This window comes from Episyrphus balteatus, chromosome 2 (genome assembly GCF_945859705.1).
Source record: "Episyrphus balteatus chromosome 2, idEpiBalt1.1, whole genome shotgun sequence".
In the NCBI taxonomy this organism is placed as follows: Eukaryota; Metazoa; Arthropoda; class Insecta; order Diptera; family Syrphidae; genus Episyrphus; species Episyrphus balteatus.
In genome coordinates this window covers 13,204,914-13,228,252 of record NC_079135.1, presented here as the reverse complement: position 1 = coordinate 13,228,252, position 23,339 = coordinate 13,204,914, and the positions used below count along the sequence as shown (strand labels likewise).

The window sequence follows — 23,339 nt, the reverse complement described above, 5'->3', positions numbered from 1 at the left end:
ATAGAGTGGGTTGGGTAGGCCCTAATTGTAGGAATTTCATTAAATCCATATTTTTTTTTTTGTTAAAAACCCTTAAAAAATCAAAACTATCGAATTTAACGAATATGTATTGTATAACGTTAGTGCAATATATAAAGTGATTTCTTTTTAATTTAATTCAAATAATTTAATTTAAATAATGTAACTATTACTACCATTAAAAATAATTACACATTACAAATTGTTTTAAAAAAATGTTATTTATTGCTTATATGTTTTTTTTTTTACACAAAAAAAAGGTACACAATCCTTTAAGTAGTAGGTACACACGTTACGTTTTAAGCGGCGAATTCAACTTATTATTATTATTATCTATTTTTCTATTCATACATCATTATCCTTGCAATAAGGATCAAAGAAATACAACAAAAAATAATATACATTACGCATTATCCGCTCGATTCGTTTTTTGCATCATACGCATCAATTGGACATTCATTTTGATTTTGCAAACACCATTCTGGTTCAATAGCTTCAGCTGCTAAACCATTCTCAGTTAAACGCTCCCGATGTACTAACAAACGAGACTCAGCTGCTCGCCAATTATCTTTTGGATTCGACCATAAACGTTCAGCCAATGCACTAGCTCTAGGCCAAAATTTAGCATCAACTGTTTGCTCGTCAATTTGTTCAGACCAAATGGCAGCTTCAGCTCCCAAAATAAGCTCATTATAATCGCCGGCAATTTTTTCAGGACTATTTTCGTAAACTTTTTGCCATCCGATGTATGGGGAACACCAATTGTTTCCATCAGTTACCCAACCAGCGAATCCACAATCAAAGTATAAGGCATCATAGTTTGAAAGAATCATCTTGTATCCTCGTTTAAGGATCTCTTTGATCTTCATATCGAAACCGGTTGTCCAAACTTGAATGATATAACGATCTTTGTCGAGATATTGATCAATAAATGGTACTTCTGTCAAACGACTTGTCCACATGATAATTGGTAGTTTTCCATTTGAAGAAATATCATCTACCCTAGCAAGAGCTTGATCTTGGAAATGTCCCCACAATTTCATAAAGTCCTTCTCATCAAGACCCCAACCCTTGGCCAACATCCAATTGCGAATAACTTCACTGGTATTCCAGCAAGCTGTTGACACTTCATCACCTCCCATGTGAAATACATCGGGATTGAATAGTTCAAACATTTCCCGATAGATATCCTCCAAAACATTGTACAATTCATCGACTGTTGGATCTAGTTGGCCACATGGCGGCTCAACGCAGTAGCTCTTCCATGGCTGAGCGTTGAAACAAGCTGTCATATTCTTATTTTGCCATCCCTCACCAACATGGGCGGGGGCATCGAATTCAGGAAGTACACGAATACCACGAACTCGTCCATATTCCACTATATCAGCGACATTTTCATGTGTGTAGACTTTTCGTGCCGAGTATGCACCCAGTTTGAAGAGTTCAGGTTGGGACTTGATCTCCAAGGGGAAACTGTGTGAATCAGTAATATGCCAGTGGAAGGTATTCAGCTTAGTCATTGCCATACCATCTGAAAAGAAAAATAATATAAATTCAAAACAAGGATATTGAGAGAAGGATCTTCAACTCACCGAGAGTCCTTTTAATTGATTTCACACTGAAATAATTTCTTGAAGTATCCAAAAGCAGACCACGATGCTTATAAGCTGGTTTGTCAGTAATTGAAGCCTGTGCAAGCATTTGAACTTCCCTTCGAATATCATCATATACGATCAACTGAGATAGCGTTTCTAGACCATGCCTAGCTCCGAAATACGATTTTGCTGAAATATCAGCATAGACCTCATTCTTTCCTTGCCTAATCTCAAGCTTATAACTTTCATCTGTATCGTATGTCAATTGAGGAATTCGATCAGCTTTTTCAGGGCTCTCATCAACATTGATCTTCACTTTCAATGATCTTCCTTCATCACGAACATCCTTTGAATCTGGTATCTTGGATTCGATTTGTTCAGCAAATCGCTTCTCGTTAGCTGCCCAAAGCTTACTAGCTTTAGTTTTAGGTGCCTCAAAAACGATCTTGCTGCGATCTATATGAACAATATATTCACCAAATTTCACAGGTCCAGTTGGTTTGGGCCATAGTGTGCCAATAGTGTCTCCGCAGAATATTCTGCACACTGGCATGCTAACAGCTTTTTGAAAGTTGTTCTCATCTAAGGGCACTTTCATGCATTTACTTTGGCGGCATTCATAACCCCATACCAAGCTGAAAATTAAAAAAAAAATGGTTTTATTGAATATTTTGTGAAGGTTTCAAATAAAATTACTGGGAATGTAGGTCTTTGACGACAAAAGACCTTGTTAATATGACTACAACAGCGATCAATGCGCTTGAGATCGTCAATACAAAAAGACCTATCAACAAATGCCGCCAACTAAATGCCATTTATGTGCTAGTGATAGCAATTAAGAACTGATCCACTTATAGTGTCATTTTGAAACACACTTCAATGACTAAAGTATTTCCCGACAATTGCGCTATGACTTGACTTTGATAATGAAATAGCTTTGAAACGTTTCTGAGTCAAGAGCTCAAAGATATTTCCAATCAATCTGAAGGGGTTTCCTAATTGTTTTTTGATTGATAGCATTGTTTAATATTTTGTTTGATCAGAAAAATTGGACATGAAAAATTAAATTCAATGCAATTTTGTTGTCATCAAAAGATTTTTTAAAACAATTATAATAATGAATGTAGGAGTTATGTCTGGTTATTGCTTGTTTGTTTTCATTTTATTTTTAACTAAATCTAATCAATTTTTGAGATAAAAAGGTGCTAATTGCTCTAATAAATAACTTAAATTTGTTATCTTGATTAGATCAAAATTAAATATAAAAAATAATAAATAAAGTAACAAATTTATATTTTTGTTTTGTAGAATGTAGGAATGTAGCAAACTTTACAATTTTACTTTACTTTACAACTTCGAGCAGTAATTTTGTTTATTTTAAGACTACAATAAGTTGAAACAAATCCTTTTTATTTAATATTCTTATCGGGATTACTTTTCTCAATTAAAGGTTATAAAAGTTTCGAAAAGTTACATACTACAAAACAAAATTTAAAATAATACGTATACGCCCCAGTGACCACCTCTTTTTCACTACACGCTAAAAAAGTTGTTTAATAAGACTTTCCTAGCAACTACATTTGTGGTTTCTATTAATTATTTTGAGTAAAAAAAACAGCACGGTAGTTGACGGTATGGATGCAATTGGATTGTTTTCATTTAAACGCATTTGAATTAAATAAAACAATCGAAATTTTTGTTGTTTTTGAAGGTAAAAATATTTGCAATCAAACGTAAAGCAATTTTGTCAATTTAAGTTGTTGTACTTTTCACTAATTGAATTTGACATGATTCACTTCGCTATAATAGCCGCATTTAGGTACCAAAGGAAGAATATTTTTAATTTTACAGCATATACAAAGCCTTCGTGTTCTCCTAAAATATTCAGACCTTTCCAACAATGTAAATTGTACACTCTTAAAACGAGTATTATATTACCTAAACCACATGTTTTCTACATCATTGATGGTCTGAATGTATTCTTTTTAAAATAAATTGTTATAAATATTCCTTTTTTGAGGAAAAATCAAGTAAAAACACCTAAAATGATAAAAATCAGTTTGAAAATGAATTCCCGAAAACACTTAGGGGAAAAGGAAAAAGTAATTGATCCAGTTCAAACCATGGTATAAAAAGACAAGGTATGATCATTAGAGCCGCCATCTTACAAAATGGGGTAGTAAGGTTTTGACGTTTGGCATTTGGAAAAGTCAAAAGCAACAACAACTTCCAAGACAAATTTGTTTACAACAACAATTTCAATGGGCTGGGCTGTCAAAACCTTAAGTAGCCATAAGTTTTGACAGTTCTCGATACTGAGTTTTTTCTAATGATCATACCTTCTCTTTTTATACCATGAGTTCAAACTACTCGATTAAAAAATAATCCTCTTTTGATATTGTTTTTAAATTGGCTGCAGTAAGGCAAAAAACATGAAAACCATTAGTTTTCGTCTGCAGCGTTGCATATTGAACACCCTGTATATAATATTTTGATAATATACTTCACAACATAGGCACGTGGATAAAAATAGGAACGTGTCACCTATTGGTGCATATTAATATATTAAGGTGAACAGCCTTTTTAATAAATGCACTTTGAGGCTTTGACCAATGGACAAGGTGAGAGAATTAATAACTAAAAAGTTTGTTTCGACTGCAACAGAGTATGATATAGTAGGTATGTAGAGTTTGCAATAAAATAAAGTAGTTTTAATGCATGTGATTCATTAATCAAGACTAAAATAACCCTAATACCTATCTTGTGGAAAAACCGATTAATTACCGATGTATATTTCATAAGATTGTGTAAATATAATATGTATTTGCATTGTAGTCACGATAACTGTTGCAGAAGCATCTTGCAACAGCCAGGCTCGTTGCAGAAATTTGCTGATTTACAAGAATATCACTTGAAAATTCTTGTTTAATTTGTCAACTTTTAAGCGTTGATTAATATTTAATTTGTTCACCACTTTGAATTAAACTAAAATTTTATCTTTAAAGCCTATAGTACGCAGATCGAGATAAATTTAGGCCGTGTGTGAATTGCGTTAAATAGTTAACACCGTGTAAAATTTTTGACACTATTGGGGTGAATAAAAAAATTTCAGCTGTATGGCTTTTTGTTTAATAATTTTCTTTGCCTCTTTTTTGCCTTGATACTGCTTTTAAATAAAAAAAAAAAAAAAAACAAAACCATCTGCAAAAAAATTTAACTCAAAATTAACCAGCCCAATAAATTTTAACAACTGAAAATTTCTTATTCACCTCAATAGTGTCAAAAATTTTACACGGTGTTAACTATTTAACGCAATTCACACACGGCATTGGGCACGTTCAAAGAGCTAACATAAAGCTATCGGATAGCTTTTTGTTGTTGTAAACAATGTTAAAAATTAGAGAAAAATTAAAGAAACCAACCATTTTCTGTCAAAAAATAATCTGAAGGTATCCCAGAATTTATGGTATACCTCAGGTATCCGAGTGATCAGCTGATAAACATTTGGCATTTTTTTATTTTGATTACTTTTCGGGCGATTATTCAGCTTCAAAATAAAAAAAAATTGCAAGAAATAAAGTCAAAGCGATTGTGCAAGTACTATTCAACAATAAAAAAATGTAATTTGCTCAAAAGAAAAAGTTTCCTCTTCTCAATATTTACATATTTTTTACTTGCGATATAGGTACTATATATCAAGTTATGCATTCGTACAAAAAAAAAAAAGTTGAGATAACATTTTTATATGACATTACGATGGTAGACAATGCCAAAAAAGTGGGTCCCGGAAGTCCGTCTGTCTGTCTGTCTGTCTGTCTGTCAGTCTGTCTGTCTGTCTGTATAAGGAGCTACAGCCTAAACGGATGGACCGATTGATGTCAAACTTGGTATGTAGCGTTATTTGGCGACTCTCCAGAGGGGTTTTTGGAATTAATTTTTTTGGACTTATAATAACGGTACTTGTCATATACCGATTTTAGTAAAATTGAAATATCTCTAAAACGGCTCCAACGATTTTGTTTAAAAAATTCAAATGTTAGTTTTAAGCTAAGGTCTATCTTCTAATGAAAAAAATTTTTTTTTGAAAATCATTATTACCGGTACTTGCCATAGAACCGTTTTTTTCAAATCCGATTATCTCCAAAACTGCTTATTCGATTTCAACGAAACTTTTTGTGAAATTTTGAAAAAAATAATTTTTGGATTTTTAAAAAAATTTTGAAAATTTTTTTTTGAAAAATCAAATTTTCGAAAACGGGACATTTAATTTTTTTGAAATTTTGTTTTTAGATGTTGATTAGTGATTTCTACAAAATGGCATACCAATTTTATTTTAAAACTTTTTTTCCAAAAAATTATTTATAAAAAATTAGTTTTTTAAAAAACGGCTCTAACGATTTTGGAAATTTTTTTTCTAAAAATGTATGTTAATATATCAATCAAAACTGCATACTTGTTTTGGAGGGCAATTTAATTTCAGATTTTATTTAATTTTTTTTTTTAAACGAATTTTATTTTTTTTTCCAAATTTCTATATAAAAAGTCTTAAAAATTTAAGCAACTTTAACTCTAAGAGCAAGTTCGTGCGACCCCAGTCGTGCATTTTATTTAGTAGCTGATTGGGCAAGCTATCTGGATACCTCTTTGTTCAAAAAGATATTCCAGATACGGGTATCCCAGATAGCCTATCCGATAGGTGTTTGAACGTGCCCATTAACTGTATACTAGGCTTTAAACAAAAATAATCACAAACACAAAAGTTCTAACAAAAATTCTTTGACCCCCTGTAGTTCTATCTTAGTAAACAAATCAAACAGAACTAACTATACGTCACGCCATTTGTTGAATATCAAAAAAAGTTCTGTTCCACTTCCACTCTTCACACAAACTTCAAATGTCAAAACTCACAGTTGTTTTTTGTTGTGTGCATTTTTGTGTATAAAAAAATAATATTTCCCCCAACAAACTTTCAATTCATTTCTACAAATAAACTAAAAATTAATACAAAATATAGTGATTCAGTGAATTAGAATTGTGCAATTAACTGTTCCAAATTACGCCACATCACACAGGTAAGTCACATTTAACACACAAATTACCTAATAAAAAAAAAGTTGCAAAAAAAGTTACAAACTGGCTTAAGCCATAGCCAATTGGATGGGACTTTCTCTGTCATCGTCTAAACCGAACCTTTATAATATTCCCGAATGGTTTCAGATTTAATTTTAATAAAAAAAAATATTAAAAACTTACTCTGTGCATGATGCTGGAGCAATAATTGCCAATGCAATTAGAATTGTTTGTATAATTGCCATCCTAGGAACTGGCGATAAAATCAAATAAATATCCTTTCTGGAATTCCAATATGAGAGAGAGAATGAAAACAACTGGCACCCACACCCGTGCAAGGTGTTAAGTAAACTAACCGATCAAATGTACAAGTTCAAGAAATTTATACACTCAGAGTCACCACAATCATCCTAAACACCGTGGCACTCTGTGACTCTGACTCGATACGCGTTTATCGGTTTGGTTGGTTGCTTTTGGGTTGGTGATAGCTGTTTTTGCTCTCGAAGCTGGGTGCTTTTGTCTTTTGAACTAGCAGCACTTGAGTCTTCAGAAAGATACACTTTGCCAAACTAGTGTTTTATTTTTTTTATTTTGTTGATGATTTCGTTTCGTTTTATGAATGTTTTCTTGTTTTTTTGTTGTTCTTCTGTTATCGTAGTTTTTACCGACAGGTTAATGTAGATAAATAAATTTTATTTTTATCGATATCACAAAAATAATTATGCGTTTTGGTTAGTTTTGTGGTTGGCTGTTGAGCAGGGTAGTGAAACCGGTTATCCAGAATCCGATAAATGTAATATCACTTCTTATTGCTTATTAGGTCAGTGACCACACTATAAACTATAGTGTCCGGTGCCCACACCTTGAAACTGTTAAGTCGACTAGACACAGATTGAATTTAGGCAACTTATGAGAAATGTATGAGAAATTTAAACGCCCACGATAATAATAATTAAGTAGTGACCAAATAAATAATTCAATTGAATTTAAGAATTGAAGCGATGGCGATGACAATGACGTTGTATTCTTATGAAACTTATGTATGAAGAAAAAATAAAAGATTTTTTTTATTTTTATGTTATGGATGGAAAAATCTTTCATTCAAGGAGGGAAATACAACAACACACACACAAAATCAGAAAGGTCGCCACTCGCCACCAAACAAAACACAGCTGATTGTGACAGTTTGATTTTGTACTGTCTGTTTCCAGGAGTTTTATGCGTTCCGAACTGTGAAATGGAGAAGAGTTTAGAGATTGGAAAATCATCACAGTTAATTTAAGGAATTTCAAAATCTTTAGAGCCTTTTTTTAAAAATAGTTTCTTATAATGAATTTTTTTTTTTAATAATTAAAAAAACTGGCTATTTAACTGGCATTTAAAAAAAAAATTTGCTTGAAAGAAAACCAAACATTTTTTAAAAGTCTGAAAATTCTTGCTTTAAATCAGACAAGTCGTTTGGGAGAAAATCAAAAAACTTAACTGAAAGGTGCCATTAAAAATGTTTTCAATATACGTCTGTCTAAAATGTGAGTCTAATTTTTTTTTTACCAAAATCAAATAAGCCGTTTTTGAGAAAATTAAAATTTTCAAATTTTGTTACATGGCACGTACCGTTATTTTTTGACCAAAATAACATAAAATTATTATATAAAAACATCAAAGTCAAATTTCCATCACCTGCCCACTATTTTTAACTGAGAACATAACTTTTTATGAAACTATAATGTATTTCAAAACTATGACCATATAAAAAAAATGTGAATTTCAGTCCCTTTTTCGATCAAAAAAAAAAAATTAAAGGTATGATATTTGACTAACTTTTTGTAATAATCCAATAACTAGGCATTATTATCTTTCAATTAAGCCATTGAAACCAACAAAATTGTTTAATTTAATATTTTTTAACGAATTTTTAAAAATATGTTACATGAGAGTAACGCTGGGTCCGAAAGGGTTAAAGAGTTAAATCGCCAAAATTGAATTTTTTTGGCTTTTTTGATCGAGTAAGAACAAAATTTGTATTCTTTTTCATTTTCTATCAAAAACAAGAATTTAGAATAATTTTATGTAAATAAACGGAGCAATTCGATACTCAAATTTCAATTTCATTTTCTTAAAAATTATAATTCCTTGTTGAAGCCCGTAGAACCTTAAATTTGTTTGAAAATAGTCTTGTTACTTTTAAAAATTAAAGTTTAGATTCAAAATAATATTAAAGTAGCGTTTTTGTTTAGTAAATTAACATCATTTGTAACCAATTTTACCATCAATACGCTTTTTTATTGCTCCCCTATTAACAAAAGTAACAAAGTTAGTTTTTCTTGAAAGAATCGCAAAAGAATGGTTAGACAATTTTCATATTTAAGGGCATGTTTTAATTGAAAGAAAGTCCATTAAAAAATCGATTTTAGGCCCATTTTCTGTAATTGAGGCGATACCTTTCCATAATTTCCTCTCTCTTAACTCTCTGGAAAACAATCCAACTGAAAGTTTTAAGGATTCGTCTGCGCTTTATAATTTTTTTCAATCAATTTTCCTAAAGCAGAATTTTGATTTTTTTTTTTTGAAATTTTGGTTTTGTCACACCAACTAACTGCAGTATCACATTTCATAAACTAGGCTGAGTTATATAAAAAGCATATACTGAAATGAAAAAAAAACAGTGCATTTTGAGTTAATTATATTTTTTTAAAATTAATAGTAAAATAATAGAAAATATTAACAAATAATTTACAATTAACAAGACCAAACTTGTAAAAAGTAATGAGAAAAAAAGTGTATTGGAGCTTATAACAATAAAAAATGACGGGCATTTTTTTAGGCTTGTATTACTGATTATAAAGCATTATTTTTTAAATTACAACATACTACCCCAAAATCTGGATTAAGAGAAATAAAAAACGTTTTTTAAACCTTAAATTGTTGCAGAAATTCTATCTTCGCCAATTTCTAACCGATTTCATATTTGTACCTACTTGCCTAATAAGAAGACCTATTAAACTTATGATGTGGGTAAAAAACCTAGACTTCATAAATTCGGAAATATCAAAAATACCGATTTGTTTCCTCATTTTGTCAACTTTATTAATTTAGACCGTGTTCGCAGATTTTTTGCGTATTGGTAATAGGTAATCGAATCTTATTACTTATAAATCATAAATCTGAGCAAGAAATTGACAAGGATTGGGATCATAATTCTGTATCGAAATTCGTGCCATAATTCTGTATTTTATAATTCTCTAAATCCAAAATTCTGGAATCCTGGAAATCGAAAATTCTGTGTTCCAAAAAGCTAAATTCTGTGTAAATGCATATTTCTGTAATAATAGTTCTTATAATGAGGAATTTAAACCAGTACCACACTCATTATGAAATTTAAATTTCAAAAAGTATATACTCATTTTTGTCTTCATCTTCATTTCAATTATGTATATTTAAAGCAACAAAACAATATTGTGCTTTAGTGTGAAACAACTCGTGGCCGGCCTCTGTCCGCAGCTTCCAACAATAACATAAACAAAGCTTCTCGTATTCATTAAAATCGCCAACACTTTAGTCACGATCATAACAATCGTGAGCAGCACTTGTTTTTGTTTTTTTTTTTTTCATCGATATGTACAATATTTATATACATAACTACTATTGTTTAGAGCTCGAAATGTTTGAAATGTATTATGACATTGACTTACTATTGATCTTACTGCATGAATAGATCTTGAAAATACTGACGCTGAAAGCTCGAGTATTTGCGGGATAGGGAAAGATTTTTTAAAGATCAATAATTCGACATTTTTTTACCTTTTTTTAACAATTTAAATTTTAGTTAACAATTTAAAAATAAAATTCTGATGTTTTTCTATGCTAAATAAACGTTAACATGGAATAAATTGAATTCTCTCTCAATATGACCAGTTATACTATGGAATTACCCGTATAGAAGTATAATCTATAATAAAAGATAGATACAATTTCTTCGCTTCTTATAAGTTAATATCTGTCCGCCCCTTTAACATAACTGGGTCTTTCCCGCGAACAGTTGCAATATAATTCAATAAAATAGTTTTTTTCTTGGTTTTCTGCAAAGAATCTGTTTTTAAATTAATAACTTGTGTTATTGAAAGTCCAATAGAACAAGATTAATACTAAACAACGCACGTTTGTTTGTTGTGACGAGGAGAATTACAGATACAATTATAAGAATTAAGAAAAAGAATTAAATGCACTTAATGAAAGCTATAAATTTCATCTTGAGTTATTCAAATTAAATTTTCAAAAATAAATAGAATTCTGAAAAAAAAATCAACCTGTTTATAGATGGAACTAACCTATCACGATGGTATCAATCCGTTTTAAACCATTTGTTTTTCAGATCTACATTAATTAACTCATCAACTGATCTTGTTTTTAGTTTAACCTCGTTTAGATTAGCATAGCCGTGTTTCCATTCATAACAAATTATATTTTGCCGCAAGGTGGAAGTTTGCCCACATTGGTTAAGTTAAGATTATTTTTATTTAATTTTTTTTATACAGAAAGTTCAGTTATTGAGTCAGCATATTTTTCTGGGATTTTCACAAATTAAATAACAGTAGTTAGTTATTTAAACTTAAGATATCAATCGCATTATGCATATGCAGTGCATTAGCATAGACAAATATTGCAAGAAAGCTTAGCGTGTTTCGATTTTATTTATGAGAATTTGATATTCTAATAATAGTTATCGCACAGGTCGCCAATAAAGCAAATATTTCAGACAAAAAAATTAATAAATTTGCACTTTTTTTTAAGCACACCAGGTATGTATCCATAATTATTTTTTGTTTATAAATACAAACAATAAATATTTTAATAAGAAATGTAAGCTGTTTAACTCTTCATCCATCACACTGTGATACTATTTAAGCGCGAGTTAATAAAACTAACAACAAACAATGTCATTCATCAAACTTTTATGTGCATTAGAGTTGTTCTCGAAGTAAGAACTTACATTAACTTCAAAACATGAATCACAAAAAGCGAGTAATCATATAATTAAAAATAGTAGTTATTTTATTGCAATGCGGTTAGTTGTATAGGTACTGCGGTTATTTTTTTTTATTATAATGTCTATAATGTACCGCAGTTATTAGAACTATTTGTTGTTATTTAAAAAAAATTTATTGCAGACTGAGGTCAGTTTAGTCTAGTGGTTTCAAGTATATTTTTTTCAACTAATTGGTGTTATTTACGAGCTTAGTTTTGAGATTTAAAATTTAAGAAAAAAAAAAAAAACAATAAAATCTCTTCTTCTTATTTTAGAAACAAATTAAAACTCAATTTTGTAGTAGGAGGAACTTAAATCAATTCATTATTTAGCAAGAGTTTTTTGCTTAAATAAATAAAAAAAAGAACAAAGAAATAAGGAAATAAAAAGCGCTCAGAACAATATGACCAATACTCAAAAAGTGTAACCTTTTGAAAATTTCAAATTTTATAGCGGTTATAGTGGTTCTTATTTATCGATTTTTTTTAATAGTCAATTGAATTGAGGTCCGGGGATTGGGCAGACCAAGACATAACATCAATCGTGTGTTCAACAAACCATTTTTGAACTTAACATGCATAAACTGCTATTTTATGTGCAATTCATATTCCGCTTAGGGAAGTATGACTTCTTAGATCTTGGCATACTAATGCTGGAAGTTTGTCTTGTTGAGAGCGGAGATTATTTGGACAGAAAAAAAAAAAAATTATGGGAGTATAACTTAATTTCCATAATTTTTTGTTCGAAAATTAAGGTTTATTTAATAAACTGTACATTTTTTAAATTAAAAGTTAACTTAAAGTTAACTTAAAAGTTAATTAAAAGGCGACTTAAAGGAGGTGGATCCAAAACTTCTTAGCCGCTGTTTTCCAAATAGTTTTTAACCGCTCTTGCATTATTAGGCCGAGCGTTGTCATGATGAAAGAATTTTGGCCTCGTGTTTGGTGACATATTCTTGCCGTTTTTCGGCGATACCTATCTTCAAACGAATCAATTGATTTCGTAGAGGTCCCCTGTGATCGTCTGACCTTTCAACAGCCTTTTTTGGCTGACTGCGATTTCTTTTTCTTCCACATTATCATCGAAACAGAGCATAATTGTCGTAAGTTTCCACCAACAAACGATGCCTTTCGGCAGCAGTTTTTTTTTTTTAATTGAAGTAGAAATGATTAACTCTGGCATTTTCGAAACAATAAAAAACGGTTTGGTTTTTAATTTGACCAAATAAAACATACTAGTTTTTATAGCCCTTTGGCAGTACTTTCACATACACTTATTGGAAATAATAATTTTAACGACATCTGGCGTAAAACGTTGGAAATTAAGTTATACTCCCAATAAAAAAGTGATACATGTTGTATCTATGATTCTCGGATCTTCTTCAGGATTTTTCACTCCTGAAACTGTACTGACAAGGTCCCTTGGTTTGGGACAATTTTCGTGAATGGAAGTTTCACTCATAAAAAATACTTTCCTTAGTGATTCGACCATATTTTACAGATTCTTAAATTTTAATAGTACGCCTATCTTTATGTAATAAGTCTGTCCAAAGCTATTTTGTTTCATCACTAAAGCCAGTCAACTTCATAGTCCAGTTGTAAAACTTGTACAAACATTTGATCCTTTTTGGAAACTACTTTTGAAAATAGCAAGAAAATACAAAACTAGCCTATTCATAAGGTACATTTATTGATTAAAGAAAAAACTATGTAAAAAGATCATAAAAAAGAAACTTAATCTACGTGGGATTAGTTCCCTTCAACGTCAGCGTATTATCTTCATAAACTTCAAGAACATGAGCCAAATGCTCATTGTCTCTAGGCTTCTTGAATTGCCTCTTCTTGTTGGACATCTTCTTTCGCTTAGGAACAGGTTTCTTTGGTCCATGGTCTTGCATAGATCGAATACCTTAAGAAAAAAACAAAAACAATTATACTATCGAAATCTGAACAAATTCACATCTTTTGTTAAAAAGTACCTTGTTTCTCAAGGTACTCATCAATTTTAGCATCGTCCATCGCATCCACAGTAGCCGAACGCCATAATTTTTGGAAATCTTCATCAACCTGAAGAAAACGAATGGATTATTTGAGTTATTCGCTCAGAATTCAAAGCTCTTTACCGTAAAGTTAGCCGTTCGATCATTGTAGAAGAGAATCTTCTTTTTGTCAATTGGTCGAATGATGAATATAATTTCTGATGCTCGGTTTTTCAAGACTTTCTCACAATGTGGCAATGATTCTTGAACATCGTCAAGCAAAATGCCACCCAAACCTTTGAGATCATGTTGTTTCAACAAACGTAAAAGACTCTTTCCGTCTTTGATTTTGTAAACCGGTTTAAAAGCAAATCTGCAGTTGTCTGGTGAGACTTCAATCTTTGGATTGTTCATTAGGGCTTCTGATGCAAGCCACTACAAGGAATCAAATATGTTAACCTGAGAGGAAATAACTTAGTGTAGAAACTTACATTCTTAACAGACTGTCCAATATCAAGTTGATTGGTTTCATCTAAAATTTCCTCAATAGTTAGAGGATGGTCATCGCCATCCTGATGACGAGTTCTCATGTGTTTAACAATTTTGGCCAACACACCAAAACGATATTGGGAACTTCCAGACATTGTTTTGTATCTAAAAGAAGAATACGTCGTTTGTAAAACCAGCAAAAGGCATTTGGTTAGGAAAAATTTACGTGCTCGAATCCAATTTAGGAACACTTGGTGGTCGCATTTTTTTCTTATCATCTCTTGGCGGTGGTGCAGCTATTTCAACTTTTGTTTTCTTTTCAATTCTGTAAATAAGATGAAAATGGAAAAATTATTTTGTTTTGTTGTCCATGAACATAAAGGAAATTTTTTGTCTTACGTTGGAGTAGCCATGGCTCTCTTTTTGAACGCTTCGCGTTCCCGAAGCAATGCTGGATCCATGATGGAGCTGTTGTGGTGTTTTATTAGGTGTAAGAAATTATTTAATTAAAGTTTTTTCTTTTTAAACGAATTTATTTGGAAGAAAAAACAATAAATTCTGCAGTTCAACCTTCAGCAGCCAAAAAAAAACACTTCGTTGCTGTAGATGACAAATGTGACAGAAGCAAAGTGACAGTTCGTTTGGGCTCGTTCATTTTACTGATTTTGTGCCAAATCTGTCTATTTTGTGAAAATTGTACCAGATTAAAGAACATAAGTTCTTAAGGCCCCGGTTATAGTAAATGAATCCAAAATAATTGAAACAGTTTGTAATTGAACATATTTTACTGATAGTTGTTTGTGTTTAATGAAGTATAGAAAAATTAAAAACAATCATAGACAGTCTATTTAAAATTTATTAGCAGTTATGTTCAACGAAGATTTTTCTAGATCAGCAGTACAGGTCATCACAGTTTCGTGAGAACAAGTTAGAACAATCATTTTAACGTTAATTATCGAAATAAAAAAAAAAAAAACAAATTGTGTTTAGTTTCTCGTTTATTTTTTTCTTTTTTTTTTGTGTTTTAACCAAGAGCACCCGAGATAAATTCGCACAATTAAATCAAAACAAAAAATGACAGCTTTGATTTTGACACTTCTCCCGAATCTGTTCTAACCTGATCTGACAAAAGCAAGAACAGAAAATCCTGGTCTAAACTGTTCTAGATTTGTCAATGAACAGCCAACTAGAACAGTTCAGCACAGAAAAAAAAACTTAAAGAACAAAAAAAATAAAGCTGTACTTTTCTGCCTAGAACAAACAGCCCAGCACAGCGTCAGTGAACACAACTAGCGTAAATTTTCAAACATTTAAACCCTACTCTAATGTCGTTTTCCAAAATTCAAGTAGTGACACTCCTAGCTATATAATCACTCCAAAAGGAGTGATTTCAAATTCCAAAATTGAAAAAGGAGTGAATTTTTGGAGTGAATTCTTCACTCCCAAAATTTTGAAGGAGTGACGGAGTGATTACCAATACTTCTACATTTGACTTCATGGACTGCTTGCCATACAAAATTTCGTTAATGAAATCTTGAACGAAATTAAATTTGTGTTGTTTTTATTCTTGAATTGTTTCTGATGTTTATCCTTGAATTTTTTATTTGAATTTTTATTATTTTTACTTTGCTATAGTACCAGATGGTATTTTTTCGTTAACATGTCCCCTGTTGACTTTAGCCCTGTTCCTATAGGAGGTAGCAAAGTACTACTAGCAGTTTACTAGTGATTTTCAATGGAACGCACTTTCAACGAATTCAATTTAAATCGTATCTACTCGGGAAGAAGAGCATGAGTAGATGATATTACTAGATTGACCAAAACATCTACTAGTAGTAAACTACCACCTCCAAACAGTGGCGTAGATAGGGGGGGGGGGGATCAGGGGGATATATCCCCCCCCCCATTGATTGGGATCGATAATTGTACAACATAACCAGTCATGAACAAATAAGTTAAAGAAACACACTCTGAAAAAAAAAACGCTATGGATTTCGAGTTTTTGATTAGCTTAAAGGTTATAAATATGGTTTACCAACTCTCGTTGCCATTAAGTCGGAGTTTCAAAGAGTGAATTTAGACTTGGTCCAAGCTTTGGATCTCGCCAAAGATTTAAGAGATCAACTAAAAATTAAACGGGCAGAAGGCGACTCATTTTCGAAAGTGTTTGTAGGTTCCAAAAAAAAAATAACTGAAGTCCTTGACATAGGCTTCAAACATAAGAGAATAGTGAAGCGACAAAAGAATCGTTCGAACCCTTCGGTTCAAAGTACAGAAAAGAATATTTTCGTGTTACTGTTTTCAACCTTTTCTCGATTTCTAAATAATGGGCCTTGAAGAAAAATTTAGTAACCATGAAAACATACTAGAAATAATTTTGGTTCTTTCCAAGAATTCTTCGTCTGAAATAGACAAAGCAGCTAAAGAATTTAATGAAACTGTTGAGTTTTACCAAACATTTGGCTGCAGGACAATCTTCTATTCTTCCACCGAGAAAACAAGACCACGTAAAATAGAACAAAAACAATAAGATTTCCTTATGGTTTTCATCCAAGAAGGAAATATTATTTTAACAATCGGGTTTTCCTTATTGCAAAATTTGAAATAATGAAATTTTTACTAAATTTCAAAAAGATTTTCTCCATGAAAATAATATTTAATAATTAATTGCTGATTTTAATAAGGTTTCTTCATAAAACAGTTCAATAAGAAAATCTGTTAGTTTTTAGGTGGTCCTGGTCATATTTTTCTCTGTGTGAAGAATTAAAAACTCAGAAAAGATATTTTATCAGAAGGAATAATACTTCCTCCATGAACTCATTAAAAGCCCTCGATAGCAGCCCCGAAGAAAGTTTTCCTAGTACCCATATATATTTTATTAAAGATATAAGTTACACTGCTGGTTTCAACGTCAACCACCGAAAGAACTTTCTCCAATTTAAAGAAAATAAAAACAATACGAAAAAACATTATTAAAACTTTAAAAAAATTTGCGAACTAAATCCATCCCCCCCCCTTAGCGAAAAGCTATCTACGCCACTGCCTCCAATGGAACAGGGCTAATATACCCAATATGCTATAGGTCATTTAAAGCCAAGCCAAGTGTTTTTTTTTTTATAAGTTATAATTCTAATTTTATTTCTATAATACTTGATAAAAACAAGGAATAAAAATCATTTAAAACTTTATTTTGAATAATTTTTTTATAAATTGTTTGTTTTTTTTTTTAATTTTCTGTTAAACTTGGGTGCGTCCAATTACAAATTTGCTCACGTTACGTTACATGTCAACTCTAGTGTGAAGAGTAGTTTAAAGGCTTGGCCACACTGGAGGGTATGCGGTAGCGGTACGGGTAGCGGTGAGGGTACTTGTATGAAGGCTTGGCCACACCGGAGGGTATGCGGTAGCGGTACGGGTAGAGGTAACGGTACTTGTATGAAAAAAATTCCAAACTGACATATCAACGTTCAGATGTGGAATTTTTTTCATACAAATATCGTTACCGCTACCCGTACCTCTACCGCATACCCTCCGGTGTGGCCAAGCCTTGAAAAAAATTCCAAACTGACACATCAACGTTCAGGTGTGGAATTTTTTCACACCGGAGGGTATGCGGTATAGCGGTAACGATATTTGTACTAAAAAAATTCCACACCTGAACGTTGATGTGTCAGTTTGGAATTTTTTTCATACAAATACCCTCACCGCTACCCGTACCGCTACCGCATACCCCTCCAATGTGGCCAAGCCTTTAAACTGTTTAAAAATGCGAAAAAGTGAGTCGAGTCTTTTTAAGTTTTCAATTTTATTAATTTCTTCATTTTCCATATAATCCATTAAAAAATAGTCCATCTTGGTTTTGATTTAATTTTTTTCAATTCTGTTTTATTTCTTTTTCCTTTTAACAATATCCCTGTTCCATTAGTAGGTGGCAAAGTACTACTAGTAGCTTACTAGCGATTTTAATGGAACGCACTTTCCACGAATCAATGCAATTCCCATCTACTCGACAAAAAAACATGAGTAGCTCTATTAGTAAATGTACTAGATTATCTACTGATGAGTAAACTACCACCTCCAAGGGAACGGGGCTAATTTTGCCGCCAGAATAATGATTCGAACACTATTTGTCCGAAAAAATTTAGTGGGGACTTTTTCTCTACAGCAGCTCCAAATATCTCAGTTTGAAAAAATTTTCAAGACAAAATTTTTTTTGTTAAAATAAATTATATGGAATAACACCTTTTCTTGTTCAACCGTTAATAAAATACACAAAAAAAATTCATTAGTGTTACTAACAATCATATTTTTAACGTGGTTTTAATCTTTTTTCGTGCATGTATGCTACAGTACAGTTCTACCCAAGTAGACGAAACTAGCAGTAATTCCCTTGATTTGTCGTTTCATTCAAAATACTAGCCCGTCTGCCAAGAAACAAAAAAAAATTTAATTTTTCCTACATTAAAAAAAGTACTATCTGAAAATTAAACTACAACCTTAAGCAAAAAAATCTACTACATTCTTTGCATTGACATGTGCTAGCAAAAAAATCTACAATTTCCAAACACTTCCTAAAAATTTGACATTTTCACAAAAACTCAACATCGACGTGTCAAAATCAAAAAAAGTAAAAAAGAAAAAGTTTTTCTTTCTCTAAAATAAAGTAATTTATTTGTTTTATTTTCAACAACAAAAAACCATCGAATATTTTCGATAAATCCCAATTCAATACAAAAAATTTTAAAAATTGAATCCACCACCAAACACCCACAATGGTATTAGCTGATTTAGGTCGTAAAATTACGACTGCTTTGCATTCCTTAAGCAAAGCTACAGTCATCAATGAAGAAGTTCTAAATTCCATGCTAAAAGAAATTTGTGCAGCCTTACTTGAAGCTGATGTAAATATTCGCCTGGTCAAACAATTGCGTGAAAATGTCCGAGCTGTCATTGATTTCGATGAAATGGCTGGTGGATTGAACAAACGTAGAATGATTCAATCGGCTGTTTTCAAAGAACTCATTAAATTGGTCGATCCTGGTGTTAAACCATATCAACCAGTCAAAGGTAGGCCAAATATAATTATGTTTGTCGGTTTGCAAGGTTCTGGCAAGACAACAACCTGCACCAAATTAGCCTATCACTATCAAAAGCGCAACTGGAAATCGTGCCTAGTTTGCGCCGATACTTTCCGTGCTGGTGCCTATGATCAGATTAAACAGAATGCTACTAAAGCTAGAATTCCATTTTATGGTAGTTACACAGAAATCGATCCTGTTGTAATTGCTCAAGATGGTGTTGAAATGTTTAAAAGGGAGGGATTTGAAATGATCATAGTCGACACGAGTGGTCGCCATAAACAAGAAGAGTCTCTGTTTGAGGAGATGTTGGCAGTTGCCAATGCTGTCAAGCCAGACAATATTATCTTTGTGATGGATGCCACAATTGGACAGGCTTGTGAAGCCCAAGCTAAAGCCTTTAAAGAGAAAGTAGACATTGGGTCGGTTATCATTACCAAGTTGGATGGGCATGCCAAAGGAGGTGGTGCTCTATCCGCTGTGGCAGCCACACAATCGCCAATTATCTTTATTGGCACTGGGGAGCATATTGACGACCTTGAGCCATTTAAGACAAAGCCATTTGTGAGTAAACTTTTGGGAATGGGAGACATTGAAGGTTTAATTGATAAAGTCAATGAGTTGAAATTGGATGGGAATGAGGAACTCTTGGAGAAGATCAAACATGGACAGTTTACAATTCGAGATATGTATGAACAATTCCAGAATATCATGAAAATGGGTCCATTTTCTCAGATTATGGGAATGATTCCTGGATTCTCACAAGATTTCATGACAAAGGGTGGGGAACAGGAGTCGATGGCGAGAATTAAGCGAATGATGACAATGATGGATAGTATGTCAGATGGAGAACTTGATAACCGTGATGGAGCCAAACTTTTCAGTAAACAACCAACTCGTTGCATCCGAGTTGCCCAAGGAGCTGGTGTGATGGAACGAGAAGTTAAAGAACTTATATCACACTATACAAAATTCGCAGCGGTCGTTAAGAAAATGGGTGGAGTTAAAGGTCTTTTTAAGACTGGTGATATGACAAAGAATGTAAATCCCTCACAAATGGCCAAGTTGAATCAACAAATGGCCAAAATGATTGATCCAAGGATGTTGCAGCAGATGGGTGGTGTTGGGGGGTTGCAGAATATGATGAGACAATTGCAACAAGGAGCTGGCGGTGGACTGGGTAATCTGATGGGCTTTGGAGGAAAGTCATGAATATGTTAAGGTTATATCAGTCGATTAGGAATATAATGGTTTAAGTTTTTTTTTTTTTGTTTTTCTTTTTGATTCTTTTTTGTTTTAATTTTTCTCGTAAAATAATATTTAACAAATTGTTTTTTTTTTTGATTTACAAACATTCAGTAACGATTTATTTTCTTTGTTTTACATTTTTATGGTCAAATTTTGGATTGTTTTTGATCTTGAGGCAATTCTGTATTTTGTAAAACAAAACATTTTATTCATACCTACACATCGGTCATTGCGTCGTCGTTGCTGAGATTGTAAACAAATTAAATTTGCAACGAGAATATATGGGGAGATAGCAATTATCATGCGTTCTTTCTCTTATTTGTTTCTGAAAAATTAAAAAAAAAAATACAAAATAAAACAAAGAAATAAAGAAGAACAAATTGAATACATTTTTGTAGATGTTGGTTTTATTTTTTGTTCCATGATCTCTCGGTAGGGTGTTCCTTCAGCAAGTTAAGTAAGTATAATTTAACTGAATTTCATCGATTAGAATTTGAAATGTTTTGATTTTAGATATTTTTGGGAGAAAAAGAGAAGTTAGACACAGGCTTTTCAAAAAATATAAACATGCTCTGGTGCAACCTGCGATTTTTCTTACATACTTACTTTAACTGATAATTGATAAGTGACTGGAACATAAACATGACTGGGATTATAAAAGTTTTTGCTGGTTTTTGCTTTCACAAAATAAAGAAGCAGTGGTTGGCAAAAGTAACTTTCGGTTTGATTTCAGCGGTAGTGTTCATGTCTGTGTTTACAGCGAAGCCTAGGTAAACAAAGTACTTTACTATGTCGAAGTTGTGACTATCCATGATGACGTTTTGTCTAATTTGTCGTTGTTGATTGTCCTTTTTGAGGAGAGAATATATTTATTTTTGCCATTATTGACCATTAAACCCAATTTTGCAGTTTTCGCTTGGATGTTCACACAAAATTGCCCCTGACTTTACGGTGTGTTCTTCCAATTATGTCAAAACCGACAGTATATGCAAGCGGACTTTGATGGCGCCTCTGTAGAACTTTCCTGGTCTAAAGCCACACTGACGAAGGGCTTCAGTCGTTTACATATTAAAGCCGATTGTATCTCTTAGGCAATTAAGGAGATTGATTCCTTTGTAGTTATTTTGAGAAAACTTATTTCTTAAGAATGGGTAGACAATACTGATGTTACATCCTGCGGGCATGCTTTCTTCCGACTATATTTGGCAGAAGAGTTGGTGCATACTCCCAACCAGCCCATCGCCTTATTAAACTTCAGTTTGGATATGATTTCCTTCATTTCGGCCAGGTCAGGTGGATGGAAATGTTGGCTTTCAACATTAGATGGTGCAATCTACCTTTGGGTGAAGTTAGAGATGTTTCCAGTTTTTGTTTTAGGAATAGAACGGAAATGACGCGAGAATAAAATTCAATTATTAATTCATTTAAAGCTAGCTCAATAGTTGAAAGGCATTGATGAACTCAAATATGGTTCGGCCATATTGCACATATTTAATTATTCTAAATTTACAATGAATCATGAAAAAATAGTTTCAGAATCCGTTCATAATATATATGAAACAAAGTCTGAACGGAGAAAATTTTAAACATTGGTAAATCAGTAGTAGAAAAAATCGGCAATAATTGCAAAGTTGTTCTTACAACAACGACAATAATTCAATAGGTTCTGGAAGCGACAGTTGAAATTTAAGTATGTTTAAGTTCGGCTTGAGCCGATTTTTTATTAAATGCTCTAACACATAACTTGGTAGAGTCGATTTAATTTGATACTATTAGGCTGTGGTTGTACCTACCTAATTTGATTAATCGAGAGTTATTCATTGAAAATCTTCGATTGAACTAAATTAGACGCTTTCAATTTTCAATTGTATATCAACTGGAATAAAAAAAATATTTTTACAAGTCTTTGTACTCTCCAATTTGAGATGATCGAAGATTCGAACCAATCTTTTCTTACGAAAGATAGTGTGAAAAAGGTAAAAGAATTTATTTCTTTGAAAACCTTCTTTAATTCACTGATGTTGATGTTACTCTCTAATGTATGGAGATATAAAGTCCTCAATATTTGTTTTGAGTTCATGGAAAAAATCCTTGTAGTTGAAATAAATTCTCAAGTTTGCTCTGCAAATTTCTAATATTTTCGGGGAGTTGAAAAAATCTAAAGTTAATAAACTCTAGATTAAATATTTGACATTATTAAATTAAATATTCAACTTTCAGTGAATAAAACCAAATTCTCAAGTTGAAACTAAAAATCCTAAAGTTATATTCAACTTCGACTGAATAAAATCGCCCTTAATAGAAGTTTTCTTTCTCAATCGGATGCTTTAAAGATGTATTTACATATGTTTATTAGATTAGTAGTAGTATTTATGATTGAATAAATTGAAAAAAAAAAAAAAAATGATTGTATCTTATCAAGGAACATGTAAGTTCCATCAACCACATGGTTATAAACAGTATTTAGCAAAATGTGAGAATTATTCATTTTCAAAGGCCTTTTTCCTTCATTTTAGAGAATATAGTAAGTAATTCAAAATATTTGCAGCATCTTCTGCAATCGTTTAAAATGTTAGCAAACAAATAATCATTTTAAATTAAGTAACTGGAATATGCGACAGCTCCTGTTAAATGAGTAACATTTTATAACTATACTTTTACAATATGCAATACGTTCTAAGACAGGTAGAAGGATTATGTATTTTTTCAAATATTAAAATTTGAATTAAAAATCTACTACCAAAAATTGTGAACAATGACACTCTTATTTGCCATAATTAATCAATAGAAAAAAATGTTCCACATACACCATATTGACCGTTTAAGTTTCTATACTA

General features: G+C 31.9%; 3 protein-coding genes across 5 annotated transcripts; 1 reads left to right on the top strand and 2 right to left on the bottom strand.

The window, feature by feature from the left end:
- Window positions 1-220: 220 nt before the first annotated feature.
- On the bottom strand, window positions 221-7,798 carry LOC129912174 (chitooligosaccharidolytic beta-N-acetylglucosaminidase). 3 transcript variants are annotated; one of them, XM_055990318.1, is made up of 4 exons: window positions 7,040-7,798; window positions 6,867-6,965; window positions 1,611-2,248; window positions 221-1,549 (listed from the first exon to the last, which is right to left on the bottom strand). In XM_055990318.1, exons 2-4 carry the CDS (start codon window positions 6,926-6,928, stop codon window positions 429-431), a joined length of 1,821 nt encoding a protein of 606 aa, XP_055846293.1. In that variant the 5' UTR covers window positions 6,929-6,965; window positions 7,040-7,798; the 3' UTR covers window positions 221-428. The 3 variants fall into 3 exon arrangements, with proteins under 3 accessions (XP_055846293.1, XP_055846292.1, XP_055846291.1); XM_055990317.1 differs by having other exon boundaries at window positions 6,867-7,798; XM_055990316.1 differs by lacking the exons at window positions 6,867-6,965; window positions 7,040-7,798 and adding an exon at window positions 2,310-2,482.
- Window positions 7,799-13,374: 5,576 nt separating this feature from the next.
- Window positions 13,375-14,775, bottom strand: LOC129912176 (general transcription factor IIE subunit 2). The gene is made up of 6 exons (XM_055990320.1): window positions 14,576-14,775; window positions 14,403-14,501; window positions 14,179-14,341; window positions 13,832-14,122; window positions 13,688-13,775; window positions 13,375-13,617 (listed from the first exon to the last, which is right to left on the bottom strand). The coding sequence occupies exons 1-6, from the start codon at window positions 14,635-14,637 to the stop codon at window positions 13,448-13,450; spliced, it is 873 nt and encodes a 290-aa protein (XP_055846295.1). The 5' UTR covers window positions 14,638-14,775; the 3' UTR covers window positions 13,375-13,447.
- A 3,989-nt stretch (window positions 14,776-18,764) lies between these two features.
- LOC129912175 (signal recognition particle subunit SRP54) lies at window positions 18,765-20,899 on the top strand. Its single transcript, XM_055990319.1, has one exon. The coding sequence runs from the start codon at window positions 18,949-18,951 to the stop codon at window positions 20,464-20,466; it is 1,518 nt and encodes a 505-aa protein (XP_055846294.1). The 5' UTR covers window positions 18,765-18,948; the 3' UTR covers window positions 20,467-20,899.
- Window positions 20,900-23,339: the final 2,440 nt, after the last annotated feature.